This window comes from Zootoca vivipara, chromosome 14 (genome assembly GCF_965207765.1).
Source record: "Zootoca vivipara chromosome 14, rZooViv2.hap1.1, whole genome shotgun sequence".
Classification (NCBI taxonomy): domain Eukaryota; kingdom Metazoa; phylum Chordata; class Lepidosauria; order Squamata; family Lacertidae; genus Zootoca; species Zootoca vivipara.
This window is the reverse complement of record NC_142597.1, coordinates 25,295,144-25,310,433: the sequence shown is the minus strand read 5'-3', so window position 1 is coordinate 25,310,433 and position 15,290 is coordinate 25,295,144. Positions and strand designations below refer to the sequence as shown.

Here is a 15,290-nt window from a genome sequence, read left to right as displayed (position 1 = left end):
TGACCCAGCATTACAAGGAAGACAGCTTGAAGGAGAAAATAATAAAGATGTGGATTATCATTCATTGGCCTGTTATACTACTTTTTTCCAAATAACTCCATGGTACATTCATCCAGTATCAGTGTCAATATACCCCTGGATTCCAGTTATTGGCAGCGTGGGAGCAGGTGCTGTCGTGCTCGTGCCCTACTTGTAGGGTCCCCCATGGGTATCTGATTAGCAACTGGGAGAACAGGACTAGCTGGGCCTCAGGTCTGATCTAGCAGGACTCTTATTATGTCTTAGACAGCTGGTGGGCAAGTGATTAAGGACAAAAAGAAGGGTCTTCTTACTAAACATCTCACCCACTTGTCTGGGATGTCAACTCCAAAGGTGACTAATTGGTGAGATTATAGCTTTAGGATTATAGCCAAGGCACATTCCCATAATTAAGAGTTAGGTTTCTTTGTTTGTTTAAATTTGTGTCCTGCTTTTCTACCCAATAGGCTGCTAATAGCATTAAAAGTAAAATACAAAATCACCAAAGACAATGTGAGAACAGAGTGGGTGCAACAAGACATCAATAAATTCAAAACAGTTGAACACTGGCTATAAACAAACCAGTTGATCAAGCAAGCTGCTTGTTGGTATTAAGATTCAATAGAGAATGGGAAGGGTTACCAGAATCTGGTGGCTTGGCTCACCTGTGTTGGTTAGGAATGTCTTTGCAGGCATGTTTGAGTCCTGTGCTGTAGAACTAACAGCTGTGGGGGCAAGTAAAAGGAAGATTAAATGCAATTTGGCAGCCAAAGAAGGCTTTACTTATACACACACACAGAGACTCTTTGTCTGAGGATAGCTCACATGAAGCAGAGGGGGGGTTGACAACTAGCAGCCTCTGGGCTAGATTATGCCCAGCTCTGGTGGACCTTAGCTCTACTATCAACTGAAGCAAGTCAACACAATATAATAATAATAATAATAATAATAATAATAATAATAATAATAATAATAAATTATTATTATTATTTATACCCGACCCATCAGGCTGGGTTTCCCCAGCCACTCTGGGTGGCTTCCAACAGAAAAATAGAACACAGTAATCTATTAAACATTAAAAGCCTCCCTGAACAGGGCTGCCTTCAGATGTCTTCTAAAAGTCTGGTAGTTGTTTTCCTCTTTGACATCTGTTGGGAGGGCGTTCCACAGGGTTCCACCTCTGCCTAGTTCCCTGCAACTTGGCTTCTCGCAACGAGGGAACCGGCAGAAGGCCCTCGGTGCTGGACCTCAGTGTCCGGGCAGAATGATGGAGGTGGAGACGCTCCTTCAGGTATACTGGACTGAGGCCGTTTAGGGCTTTAAAGGTCAGCACCAACACTTTGAACTGTGCTCGGAAACGTACTGGGAGCCAATGTAGATCTTTCAAGACCGGTGTTATGTGGTCTCGGCGGCCGCTCCCAGTCACCAGTCTAGCTGCCGCATTCTGGATTAGTTGTAGTTTCCGAGTCACCTTCAAAGGTAGCCCCACGTAGAGCGCATTGCAGTAGTCCAAGAAAGGAAAGCCAGTGTGCCAGTTCTCTCTTGCTGCACGGAAGCATCTCTTAGTTGGTAGCCCTTCTTCCAATGAACTCAGAGCTGTGCACATGGGGTAATCACACTTTTCAATCCTCTCAACAAACCTGTGAGGTAGAATAGGTTTAAAGATACTGACTGCTCCCAGGTCATCACTGCACTTAAGGACAAAGCAGGGATTTGAATCTTGAATCTTTGAATCTTTGTCTAACGTCCCCCATTCTGTCCAAAACATCATGAAGCCTGCTCACTTTCCCCACCATACTTACTGCCCTGCAACAGCTCCTGGATGTTCTCTCCGTTTAGTGTGGATTTTGCTTCGAGACACTGAGCAAAGCTTGAAAGTGCTTTGCTGCGGACAGTTGGGGCTTTGTCCAAGCACCGCCCAAGGACCATGTTCTGCACCAGGAATTTGTGTTTCAGAAATGCCTGCTGCTCCTCAGACAAGGTGATGTCCTGCTCCCGCTCTGGAAGGTCCAACAGGGCCAAGGCCACATCAAGGGCAAATACTCTGTAGGAGATCTGTTGGAAGAAGAATCCCAAGATGCCATGTAGCCTAGAAAGCAGGGCACCACTAGTCACAGGCTAGCTGGGTGTTCAGCTTATCGCTCGCAGCATGTCAGGGATGTTGCTGGCTCCCTAAAGGGCCAGTGTTCAAACCACCACTGCCCTCACCTTGTTATTGAGTGAAAATCTATGCAGCCAAGCTATGAAGTCAGCGTGCTTTGCACAAGGGAATTTGTACAGCAGTTGCGCCACAGCCAATGCTGCATATGTTCGGTATTCAGACTTATCAGGAACCTGGAACAAATGGAATAAAAGAAATTGTCAAGGCTAAGTGAAGTCAGGTGATCTGTCATTATTGCTGCAACTTCTGGAGCAGGGTAGAGAGGTTGGCAACAACCAATTCAAGCAAGGGACTGGCCTTAGGCTGCCAGATACAGAAGCCGGGGGAATCCCAAGGAATGCAATGTGATGTATTGAATGACAGCATAGAGTTGTGTTGCATCATAAAGGCCTGCTGAAACAAGTTATGAAATTCAGTTACTGTAAATGTCCTTAATAGATTACTTCAAGATCTGATTCCTGGCTGGTTTGGTTTTAAAACCGTTCAGCTCCAGTGTTACAAAAAGCCACATGGTCCTCTATATGTTGCTAAAAACAGCACCAACAAGATGTTAATTCTAAAGTTGGGGAGAGGAAACAGGCAGACCTTGGACTGAATCCAGTCCAAATAAAGTTCTCAGGAGGCCAGTCCATGAAAGCAACTTGGTCACCAGCTGCCGCTACACAGCTGTCTTTAAGAAAAGGATAGCTGCTTTTTTTCAGAAGTGAGACATGCTATGCTACTGGACAGGAGAGTAAAGATTATAACCTACCTTGACACAAATATGCTGCAGTAAGATTCGCAGCACAGGGAAGGCAACTTCTTTCAGTTCCTCGATCAGAGAGCTGCACAAAAATGGAAGAGTCAGACACGACATGGCAAGAAGCTCTGGCCAAGATACACCACTGATCCATCTAGCTCAATACTGGCCAAGATACACCACTGATCCATCTAGCTCAATACTGTCTACTCTGATGGGCTACCCAGATCTTCCCATCCCATGGAGATTGTGGGACATGAACTCCTGACCTTGAGCTTTGGCACTTTATCTGCCTTAAGAGAAGGAAACCCTATGAAACTAACAAGTGCCCTTGTTTGTATACTTATGGTATTTCTATCCTGCCCTTCCTCCAAAAGTAAGGGCAGCAAATACAAGGTTCTCTCACTATGAAGTCGGTAGGGCAAAAGATATTGAGTGTCATGGAGGAGCAGATACCTATACTTGTATCTGCCCCCTCGTAGCAGGCTTGTAAAAGGCCACCTGTCTGGTCAGTTGTGGCAAGTAGGAATTTCTTCCAGGCAAGAGATCAGTTCAGTGATTGCAACAAGTTCCATGTAACATTATTTTACATATTTATATTCTACTTAAAAAGACCCCCCCATTATACAAGACACCCAGTAGTCTCCCATCCAGATTGCCAACTAGATCCATAAACCTGCTTAGCTTTAGTAATGCAGCAACATGCTGTTCCCAGATCATAATATGTGAAACAACAGCAACTCCTATTTTTACATTTCCAGTCCTCACAGCTCTGGAGAGTTAATAAGTGTGTAAAGGCTGCATATGGATAAATCTGTTCACTTGGTAGGGCTATCTCAAGCATTCAGACCACGAACCTGAACGACAGAATGCTAAAGTCACCCACAAAGAGTTGACTGTTAAGGATGGTTTAATGCTGTCCTGCTTAGATGCACAAGCACAAACCCCAAGTGACAGCCACTTTGAGCTTCACCTGATGAATCCGATGGCTAGGTTCCTTGCGCCAACAGCCTGAGATGGAATAGTGGCTGATGAGCTGCTGGAGGCACCTCTCCCTGGCCACATGAGGATGACAGCGAGCAGACGGTGGAACACAAGGCGAAGAACCTAGAAAAGCAACAAGAGACAGGCACGCAGGTGAGTCGGTGGGTGCCAGGAAGGGTTATGTCATCAGTTTCCACTACTCCCCTTTTACAGCATGTGCATCTTTATTTGAAGAAACTAGAGCCAGTTTCTCTCTCACACACTCTGGTGAGGGAACTTCAATAAGCTTTTAGCATAGGTCCAGTTAAAATTGGATTGCTAAAATAATTATTCCCCAACACACTGCTATGCACACAGGAGTGGAAAAATGGAAAGTCTACCTTTGATCGAAGGGTTGCTGCTGATTGCAATAGAAGACAGACTACATAATCTATTTTTAGCATGCCCTGTATGGCAAATTGAAGCTTCCACACCACACCTACTCTTCTTACCTGGCAGAATGAATGAGAAGTGTGCATCACATTTATTTACGTGAGCTCCCTTTTAATGCACTGTGCCTTAGTTGAGAAAGTAGCACTCTCAAGTAAATAATAATTAATATAGATATATAGAAAGAATTTGTTGTGCATTAAAGAAAAACACAAGGGGGTTAAAGCCTTTCGAGGAAGCAAATGTATAGGAAGAGTCTGCAGAAAATTTGTCTTAGCTCAGTACAAAATGGTGTGAAAATGCCTCCACAAAACTCGCTCTGCCCTACTTTGTGGTAAAACGGCACACGTCAGTTTTATGCAGCAGTGTTAAAGCTCCCTCTAGCAGCCAAACCAAAGAGGGCACACATTCTGCTGCAGGTCCCATTGGTTTGTCTTTATAAATGAGAAGAAATTAATGTCTCTCTCCAGAAGTGAAGCAAGGCTCACTGACTCAGATCAGTTGGTTTCAACAAAGAAAAATGGCCAAATGTGGACCCCTGGTTGCCACAACACTGTAGAGAAAGCACTGAGCCTCTGAAGGGGAGGGAAGCATCCAGAACAGGACAGTGGGGGATTGTGGGAACCAAACCTCTATGAATCCTTGCTAGATGTTGCATAGTTCTGTCTACAGGTTATTTACAAGTCCCTTTAAAAAGACCCGCCAATATCTGATGCTCAAAGTGGTTTGCCATTCTAGCTTGGTGAAGACTTCTGAAAAAGCTTGCACATCATTTTGAAATATTTTGGTTAGCCTAATAAAGATGTGGGCTTTGACTAATGTGGGCTTTGACTAATGGGAGCCTTTGCACATGCTAAGAATTATAGACAGAGAGGAGACACATCAACATGCATGCAAGTCATTTTTACCTTATCTTCTACACTGTGAAGTGGAGAGCACAACAGCTGTAAGCCAAAACAGGCAAGTTCTGGGACATACTTGGCTTGGCTGATAGTCCTGTACAACAAACAAACAAAAAAAAAACATTTAAAACTCACTGCTGGATCCATTTATGCAGGCTGGATCCATTCTTATGCAGGCTAAGAAGTCCTAAACCAAACACTTGTAATTACAATTCCCCAGTTCTTGTTAACAAATAGGAACTAACATGTGGCTTAACTGTGGCTGGGGTGGGGAGAGTTTAATATTTAAAAGATCCCCTCACATTCTTTAAAGTATGATATTAAGACTGAACAGCAATAACTCACATCCTCTCTGAAGGTTCAAATCCATGCACGCAGGGCTCGAAACTCATCAGCATAACAAAGATCTACAAGAGAAGTAAAAGCTAAGAGTTAAATGAAGTGCTAGGGAGAATAGTCTTGCCTAAGCTGCCTTCTGACCAAAGGGTAAGCCTATTCAATCCACTGGAGCCAATAGGAGGCTGGAGTTCATACAAGAAATGGGCAACGGCCGACTGTTGGAGGGCAAGGGAATACAGACCTAACAGGCACAGACATAAAACGTGGAACATGAGGCCCACAAAGAATATCCTGGCATTCCAATGCTTTTGCATGCTACATGTGTCCCATAATTTAAAAGTGCACCAGCTGCGGGATCCCGAGCATAGTGAGCAAATAATCACAAATCATTCTAACAGAGGATCTTGCAAGGCCAGGCGATTGCTCAGAACCCCATGCATCACTTACATTGTAAGTATAAGTATTTGAGAGGACACCCTGAAAAACTGACCAGAAGATGCCTCTGGGAAGTTCCGAAAGCATGGTTTGAAAGCCAGTATCCTCCTCTTGATTTGTCCCTGGCACCTGCTTTTTAGAGGGATAGAGGCTCTGAAGACAGGGGTTTCATATAGACATTATTGCCAAGAGGGGTGTAGTTGAAAATCCAGTGTGGTGTACAGTACCGTGTTTCCCCTTTTTTAAGACACCGTCTTATAACTTTTTTTTCTCAAAAAAACACAAGGTGTCTTATTTTCAGGGGATGTCTTAATTTTTTATTACGATTTTTATTATGGACCCACCCTGGGGAGCAACTTCTTTTAAAAAGAGACACGGAAAAAAGAGCAAAGGTAGCGGTGAGGGAGGCACTTTGTGCATGCTTAGAGACCACCCCATCCCCAGCTATAAACCCACCCCGGCTTTCCAAGACCCCTTTTCCCCGGCACTGGACTGGCGGGGGGATGTGAAGGGGGTGTCTCTCTGTGCATGCTCAGAGGCAGCCTTGTCCCGGGTGCCGCTATGGGAGGGGAGGGAACTCACCCAACCATGACCCAGATCCTGGCCACGACGAGGCGGCGTGCGCCGGCAACGGACTGAGCCAGAGCCCCTGGCGCAGGCCGGTGCAGGCCAGCGTTGAGCTCACTACTGGCCCCGCCGAGCGCAGCCACGGGCCCATCGCCCAGCCCGCCTGCCTGCCTCCCGCTTCCTGCCTACAAAATTCCGGCGGCGGGCCATGCAGCCCACGCCGCTCCGGCGGGGCGGAAGGGGCCAGCAGCGCTTCCGCAGCCGTTCGTGCCCTGGCGCCGCGGAAGGACCCGCGGGCCTCCCACCGCCGCTCTGCCTTGGGCCATGCGGCCCACAACGTTCCGGCGGCGCGGAAGGGGCCAGCAGGGCTCCCGCCGCCGCCCGTCACCCTAGCAGGGCCAGCGGGGCTCCCGCCGCCGCTCTGCCTTGGGCCATGCGGCCCACAACGTTCCAGCGACGCGGAAGGGGCCAGCAGGGCTCCCACCGCCGCCCGTCACCCTGGCAGGGCCAGCGGGGCTCCCGCCGCCGCTCTGCCTTGGGCCATGCACTCTGCCTCGCCGCTCTGGCTCGGCACTCCGCCTGGTGCTACTGGACGTTCCGAGCGCTCAGCGCTGTGGAACGCTCCACTCTGCAGCTGCCTGTTACGGCGGCGGAGCGGCAGGCCTCCTTGGCCGGGCCAGGAAGAGGCCAGGCCGCTGGCTGGGCGCTCCGCCCGGCACTGCTGTGAGCTCTGAGCGCTCGCCGCTGCGGAGCGCTCCACTCTGCAGCCGCCTGTTCTGGCGGCGGGGCGGCAGGCCTCCTTGGCCGGGCCAGGAAGAGGCCAGGCGGGTGGCTGGGCGCTCTGCTCGGCACTGCTGTGCGCTCTGAGTGCTCGGCGCTGCGGAGCGCTCCACTCTGCAGCCGCCTGTTCCGGCAGGTGACTTGCCGCTGCAGCAGCTGGTTCCAGGCCCTGCTGGCTGGCTGGGTTCCGCTGGCTGGCTGGGGCGCTCAGCGGTCTCGCTGTACACGGTATGAGAGGTATGTCTTATTTTCGGGGGGTGTCTTAGATATAGCAACTCCTTAAAAATGCTGCCATGGCTTACTTTATGGCTACGTATTAAAAAGGGGGAAACACGGTAGTGGTTAGAGTGCTGGACTATAACCTGGAAAACCAGGGTTCGAATCCCCACTAGATATAAAGCTCACTGGGTGACCTTGGGCAAGCCAGTTGCTCAGGTTAAACTACCTCACAGGGTTGTTTTGATGATAAGATGGAGAGGGGAGAACAATGTACACCACCTTGAGCCTTGGTAGCCATTTGTTGAGCCTCTGAAACTGGGGGCCTTCTTGGCAGAAAATATGGTATAAGAATGTATTAAATCAATAGATTTATCCTCTACAAATCTGATTAATCCTTTTGAAAAGCCAGCCAGGCTAGCAACTAACACCTTGCAGCAGATGGATCTATATCTGGCTAACCAAACTTGGTGTTCGCCATATGTTTTGGGAGTTGTAGTCCAAAACATCTGCTGGGCACTAGGGTAGAGAAGGCAGATTCTACACAATGTTGTTTAGATCCCAACAGTTCCAGTCACCTGAATACAAGTCTGCACACACTGTGACCTCTCTTTCAGGGAAAACTTAGAGAGAAGCCTCAGGAGGTTCTTCAGGAGAAGGAAGAGGGCCTCCCGGATTTGAAGCAGCTGATGTGCGGAGAAGTAAATCTCTTCTTCCTCGTCTTCTTCTTCTTCTTCTACTTCTTCAAAGTTCTCATCTATCTAGAATGGCAGGAAATGGGTCAAGGATTTGAAAGAGCAAGGATGCTCCACTGGCAGCCTGCAAGTCCACTCCCAGTAAATCTGAACTGGCCCCCATCAAATTTGAACACACACCAAAAGAACTGACCACTAAGCAGAGGAAAAAAAACAGAAACCCAAGAGGTGAAGGAGACAAATGTACCTGTAAGCCACCCAAAGAACTGTAGCATGTTTGGGAGTAAATCATCTAGGGAACCATAAGATTCCTTCCATAGAAGACATGCTTAGCTGAAAAGGTTTGCACCTTTAGACAACTGGCATCAATACATTTTATACCAGTTGGCTATGCCTGCTCTAGCAAGCTACCAAATTTTAAAGCAACATAAAGAGTCTGCTCGCCATTCAAATCAGAAGGAAATTGGCTTCCAAAAGTTGTAGAAAATGAGGGGTTGCACATTTGAGCATTACTTTTATCTGAGTTTTTGCATGCATTTATGTTTGCTATAATGGTGAAGCCTTAAGTGATGGATGGGGACCATTTTATTACAGAAGTTGAGTCAGTAAGGGTGCCTGTTTGTGTAGAAAGACACACTTCTGACTTCCAGACTTGTCTCTGGAGCTTGGAGTTACCTTCAACAATACAGAATGGCTACCTCTGGCTAGATGAATCACTTCTCCTTGGAGGTGGGAAGGTTTTTTAAAATAAAATTTTGGCAATGCATGGGTAATTTTCTTCTTACCATTGCGTTTTCCTTTCTCATTGGCTTTTCCCTCCTCTTCCGATCACCCTTACAGCTTTTAAGATTGTCTTTTTTCCTTTTCCTGGACAGGTCTGAGTCATGGGGCCAGCATTTAGACAGAGTCTGGAGGCATTTTTCAAACATCACTGGATGGAACACCCGGTTGACTATGCTACCTGTCCAAAAAGGAAAGGTGGACAAAAGCCTGCACTTTAAGGAAACAGCATCTCTATACTGGCACATCTACCATCACCATAAGCAGCATAGAACTAAGCAAGGCAAAAAGGGGGAAGGAGCATTTTGCTGCTCTAACACAGCATGTTGGCTAACTTATCAGGAGCAGAAAATCCAAATACGATCCTACCCTATGAATGAAAGTATATTAATCCCCACCGCCCCACTAAATATTAGATAGGCACCATCTCTGCTGTCTTTTCAGTAGTCACTGAATACATTCCTCTTTCAAGAAGCCTTTTAAGTACCGTAGAGATTTTTCCAGGTCTGTATCTGCATTGGAATTGCTTCTAGGTGTTTTATCGCTTGCGTTCTTGCTACCCTAGGCTCCATTGGAAGGAAGGGTGGGATATAAAGTTAATAAACCAGGCATAGGCAAACTCGGCCCTCCAGATGTTTTGGGACTACAACTCCCATCATCCCTAGCTAACAGGACCAGTGGTCAGGGATGATGGGGAATGTAGTCCTAAAACATCTGGAGGGCCGAGTTTGCCTATGCCTGTAATAAACGATAATAATGAAAACAAAATGGATGAGTTGTTGTCTTTTAGCAGGATCCCCAAAGCTCTAAGACAGACCCCCTCACACTGTCTAACAGTGGGGCAGGCCCAGATTAAAACCCTCAATGGGAACCATCCATTTCAAATCTTCATTTGGCCGCAAACTCATTGGACTTTGGTTATAAGCAACCTTTGCACCTTCATTCCCGGCTTCACTGGCCGGCCTCCTCCCTACATTCCAAGTGCTTCCATCATTGGTGCCTTGGCCATCTGACAACATCACTTCCTTCAAGACAGCAGTGATCTCCTTCATGGGTCACTCCCAGCATTGCAGCTAAACCAATAAACACAGAGCCTGTCCTCCACTGGCATTCTAACAATTTTTGACAGCTTATGACAGCCTTGCAAGTAACTTCACAGCTATTACTAACCAACAATTTTATTTTGATTCTGCTTGCCCCATGTACACCCAGCTCAATTGTTTTTGGTCCATTAAGGGTGGAAACTCTGATCGCCAGGAGATTGCTTATTTACTGGCCTGATTTAGCATAGCCTCATTGATACCCATCAAGCTTATATCCAATTACAAATATACAGGGTGACCGTGCAAAGGACAGGTAAAAGTGTTATCCAAGCATCTCTCCTGCTTACCTGGAATTTCAACCAATAAGAAGTATAATCCAGCAGCATGAAGAGCATACAACCGCTGATGAACATTGGCCTTTTTACTCTGGGCCTCTTGGACAAAGTGATACAAAACGGCGACAAAGGCATTGTGGCAGATATTGTTCTCCGCAAACAGGGTCCAGGCACTCTGAAACAAAAGGGAAAAAATCTGACAAGAAGAAACACAACACCTGCCATATCATGACATCAAATAGCCACATGGGAGCCCACTGCATGCTCTGAGTTTCAAGGGAGAAAGCATTACTGGTTCAATTTTCCCAGCTGCGCAATTGGTTCAGAGCAAGGGTCGCCATGCTTTTGACCTTCAAGGAATGTTTTCCACATCTCCTGGCCTACTGAGGAACTCCTGCAAGCCGCAGAAGATTCTGGGACATGACAGTGCATGATGAGCTCGCCGGCTAGGCCCGTCAGACCTCACCATCGTGTCATGACGCTTGACAGTATGTCCTAGAAAACTCCCAATACTTGTCTTTGTCTTTGCACATTCCCAGAGAGCAACCATAGTGGTTAGCAGGCTCCATCTCAGATAACCCCACAGTCATTGGTCTTCTTATCAAGGAAACCCATTAACCTTCCTAAGATTTCCAGAGTTCCCCAGAAATTGGTTAAAAAACACTGGCTTGAAATCATCACCACCTAGGCCTATACCAAGGTGAGGAGCCCGCAGCCCTCCAAAAGTTGCTGGACTACAACTCCCATCATGCCCCCCCACACCATTGGCAATCTAGTTGGGGCTGATGGAACTCCTGCAAAATCTCTCTCCCACACCTAATGGAATGGCTATAATCACGGGGATTACATAGGGCATGTTACAGATGACGATCACATGGAAGGCTGGGATTCTATGCAATTAGGAATGCTTGAAAGTTGCAATTCTATGTACAGTAATTAGGAGTGCTGGTTTAACTCTGCTGGTTCTAAAGGGCTTAGGTGTAGCTCAACTCTGAATAAGGATCAGGCTGTACATGGTAAAGCAATAGGCTTCAGGGAGGCAAGAACTGTTATCTCTCCTGCCAGAGCTCTAACTGCCAAAATTTTGCAATCTATCCCCAACCTGGTGCCCACCAAACACTTTGGACTACGGTTCCCATCATTCCTGACAATCGGTCATGCTGACTGGGGAAGTTGGGTGTTGTAGTCTTCACCAGTGAATTAGAACAAAACAAGCCAATCTTTGCTAACATCACAAACATGCTTCTTACTTACTTCTGTGGTTTCATGGTCATCTGTAGCGAAGGGGTAGAGAGCTGTGTAGAGTTGGGAAAAGGCATCCAAACCATTGTCCGTTATCACAGCCTCTAGTTCAGAATCCAAAGGCTCAGTCTCTGTGAAATCTAGTTCCCAGGTTGTGTCAACCCAGGCTGGGGAGGAAAAAGGTTTATTAAAATGTATAAAGATGTTTTCAAACCAGAAACTTTCCCTCAAATACAAAATGCAGTAACCACCTTACAACATAATAAAATGGAATCACATTACGTCACTAAAGTCCAAGGAAGCTTTGGGGGAAGCCCTGACAGTTTGAACAGTGTAATACTAAGCAAGGCAGATAGCCCAAAACAGCATGCAAACTCTAACACAGCGGAACACAGCGGAACACAGGCATAAAATATCACAACCTCCTGAAGATTTAGATTTTTTAAAAGACACTTTAATTTTAAAATGGAGACAAAAGACAAGAGAATGAAATAGAAAATAATACCCTATATTGTATTAATACACGTGATGCATCTTTTATAGCCACAATGCAAGGCATCACGAAATAAGTTTTAAAAATAATTTCCCTTCTGAGGAGGGAAAAAACCCCATACAACTGACTTGCTGGGAGGTTCAGGAATAAAACATCAGGCATTACTATGTCCTTATCTTTTTATCTGAGGTGGTGAACAGGTGGTTGAAGCATAAATTAGAACCTTTTATTAAAACTAATTATGGCACATCAGTTTCTGCAGTTCCAGGGCAAACATCAAAACATGTGTTATAAGAATTTTGAGGTCATATCTATATATATATAATAATTGTTCATAAAACATGTACATGAATGTACAGAAACATGTCTGAAGCAGCACAGGAAAACAGGCCTGACTGACACCATTTTGACTCTCTCTGACCAGGTGTTCCTCTGCAAGGAAGAAGTGGGGTGGGGGGAACCTTCTCATTGTCTCAGGAATTAAAGTGATAATCCCTGGCATCCTGATACCTGACTGCCAGACAAAAGGGTGTGATTAACTTGGCTGGGAAACAGGGAAATGTAAATATCTCTCAATTTTGTTGATTAGGTTTTGGGGGGCAGGGGGCAGGGTCCAGACTGCTCAGATTACTGCCACCAGACCTCCCCTTTCATGATGTACCTATGATGAATCTAGGGAGGGGGGTCTTGGGCTACACCCCTTCTGTGACATATGGATGATGCTTCTGGGGGGTGGGCTGAAACCAATTTCAAATTTCTTTTTAAGGGCAAGACATCTTTGTTTGGGGTTCCTTCCTTGTTCTCCTGTGTGAGAGGAAGGACCCTGTTGCAACAGCAAAAATAAAAGTGCCTTGCTTCGTACGTCCTGGTTTGGTCTCTGTTATTTGGTGGGCAGGAGACGCTTAAATTCGTCTGCTTGCCTGGATCCTTGAGCTCTCCCTGGGTCAAGATCCATTTCTCTGGGTTCATAGGAACCAGCTTAAATTTTTACAACAATTTGGCGACCACTTCGGGGACCCAGTTTTGCCTTGAGCTCCGGGTTCACTGAGGAAGGGGAGCCCAGCGCGCCCTTGCCTCTTTTGCAGGGGGGTAAACCAACCTCAGGACCCGAGGCACTTGGTAGTAATTGAGAGTCCAAGCGGGACCCCCAGGACGAAGCAACGTTTAAAGGGACAAGGCTGTTTTTTTTTCAGGAACCAGTTGGAAGCTGGAGACAACGGGATTCGACTGAAAGGATCGGTCGTGAGTATTAAAAGGGGACACCTTGGGTGAGCTAAGAACCACAGCAACTAAAAATCTATTTCTCCACTTGGACTATCCTTTTCTACTCTCCTCTTTGGACCTTAGTTGCAGCAAGGCTGCCAGGCACAGTTACAAGGTAGAACTGAGGTCCAGGGCAACAGTCTTTACGTTAAACGCAGAGCTCAGAAAGACTGTCCCAGCTCCCTTCTGCCAAACTGAGCAGAAGTCTGAGCAAACTGTCGCTTTTCTACCAATCTGGGAATCTGGCTATCCCAGCTCTGTTTCCTATTCCTCTGCTCTTAATCTTCGGGTGAAGACGCCCCCCTGCCATGGCGACCTTTGTTAGGTATGACCCATGACCAGAGATTGCAAGTGCGCCCGTTCCTTTCCTACTACTCTGTATCTCTGTATTCCTCAGTTCCGACCTGACATTGCGTAGGCAAGCGTTCAGTAGGATATGAGTCTAGTGTGTAAGAGGCAGGGAAGTTGCTGTGGAACCCTCAGGCAATTGATGACCAGTGGGAGGGTTCCAATAGGGTTTTAGCTGCACCAGGCCGCCTAGTAGTTAGTGCACGCGAACGGCAGGCAGGAACACCACTAGGACGTGGGGGTGAGTCATAGACTCGGGAAGTTAAGAGTGTCCAGGAACAGGGTCGGGGACCCGAACTGCAGTATAAAAAGGCTTAAGTAAAATGGGTGCAACCCACTCTAAGGAATTCCTTTCCCAGACTCCCAACCGAGGCAAAGCACAACTGAGGCTTGGCTCCGGTAAGGACTTTGAGGATGAAAGTCCACTCCAATTCGTTCTCTTAAATTGGCACGAAATCCCCGGGGCGGACAAGCTTGAAGGGAACCAATTGCAAAAACTTTGTAAGAAAAAAACATTGGGTCCGATTTACTATGGACCACCCAGATGAGGGGAAATGGCTACCAGGAGGTTCCTTTAACATACAGTGAATCTCCGCTTTAAAATTAACCCTGGTGAACTCTGAATGAGAAAAGTTTTGTGAGGAATCCTACAAAGTATGTTATGGTATAAAATTATATATGTTTGCATGTTACATGTTGTCTGTGTTGTCTGTGAAGTGTATGTGCGTCTGATCCTTGTGTCTGCTATAGTTCATTGTTCCCCTTAAAGTAAATGAGAGATATAATCCAGGTTTAGGAAATTAGGGGTTTGTGTAAAATTTGGCCATGACACCCACAGACTGCCTTTTTTAAAGCATGCATAGTTTAAAATAATATAATAATAAGGCAAGCTTGCTTAAATAATCTTATGTAAGGGCTTGATCAACCCAAAAACAATGGCAAATATTTAAAAGAGTGGAGGTAGTGTGTAAAGGTTTGTTTTAAAGAGGCTGTAGAAGGCCATTTTTTCCTCTCCAAAAGTAAAAAGAGGGGGCAGGATGAAGGAAAATAAGAGTAGTAAGTTTGAAAATGCTTGCTCAATGCTTTGAAAATATTTTGAAACTTGAAAATGTTCACTTCATGAGGTGTGCAAATGTTGTTATTGAGAGAGGCTACAAAGGGGAGTCTTTCTCCAAGTGACTAGAGGAATATTGACTAAAGGAAAATTGAACAGCTATTCCTATAAAGGTGGTTTGTTTGTCAAAAGTAGAGCTTCCATAGCCAGGAATTGTCTATCTGAGTCTAGTTTTAACTTTGATTGTGTTGGACAGAAGGGTTATTGTCGGGCTCCTGATATCAGTCTCTTAAGGAAAAAAACTCATCTGCTAAAGGGTTCTGTATAAAGTTGGTATTTTCATTCAAATCTTGTGAATCCTGTATCTTAGAGGGTTAGACTAAATGACCTCAGGGTCCCTTCTAACCCCCATTTTAGAGCTATGTGAAAGGCAATGTGTCTGATGTGGTGATGGGTTGAAATTCAGC

The 15,290-nt window shown here is 46.1% G+C and overlaps 1 protein-coding gene across 1 annotated transcript in view; it reads right to left on the bottom strand.

The window, feature by feature from the left end:
* Positions 1 to 15,290, bottom strand: part of NCAPD3 (non-SMC condensin II complex subunit D3) — a 54,345-nt gene that overhangs the window by 30,847 nt on the left and 8,208 nt on the right. Inside the window, exons 2-12 of the mRNA XM_088658269.1 lie at positions 11,678 to 11,832; positions 10,436 to 10,598; positions 9,051 to 9,226; positions 8,149 to 8,331; positions 5,579 to 5,640; positions 5,240 to 5,327; positions 3,892 to 4,025; positions 2,931 to 3,003; positions 2,227 to 2,352; positions 1,821 to 2,073; positions 684 to 743 (exon numbers count right to left, since the gene is read on the bottom strand). Of these exons, the coding sequence (XP_088514395.1) occupies positions 684 to 743; positions 1,821 to 2,073; positions 2,227 to 2,352; positions 2,931 to 3,003; positions 3,892 to 4,025; positions 5,240 to 5,327; positions 5,579 to 5,640; positions 8,149 to 8,331; positions 9,051 to 9,226; positions 10,436 to 10,598; positions 11,678 to 11,832 (1,473 nt within the window). The remainder of the gene's footprint in view (positions 1 to 683; positions 744 to 1,820; positions 2,074 to 2,226; positions 2,353 to 2,930; positions 3,004 to 3,891; positions 4,026 to 5,239; positions 5,328 to 5,578; positions 5,641 to 8,148; positions 8,332 to 9,050; positions 9,227 to 10,435; positions 10,599 to 11,677; positions 11,833 to 15,290) is intronic.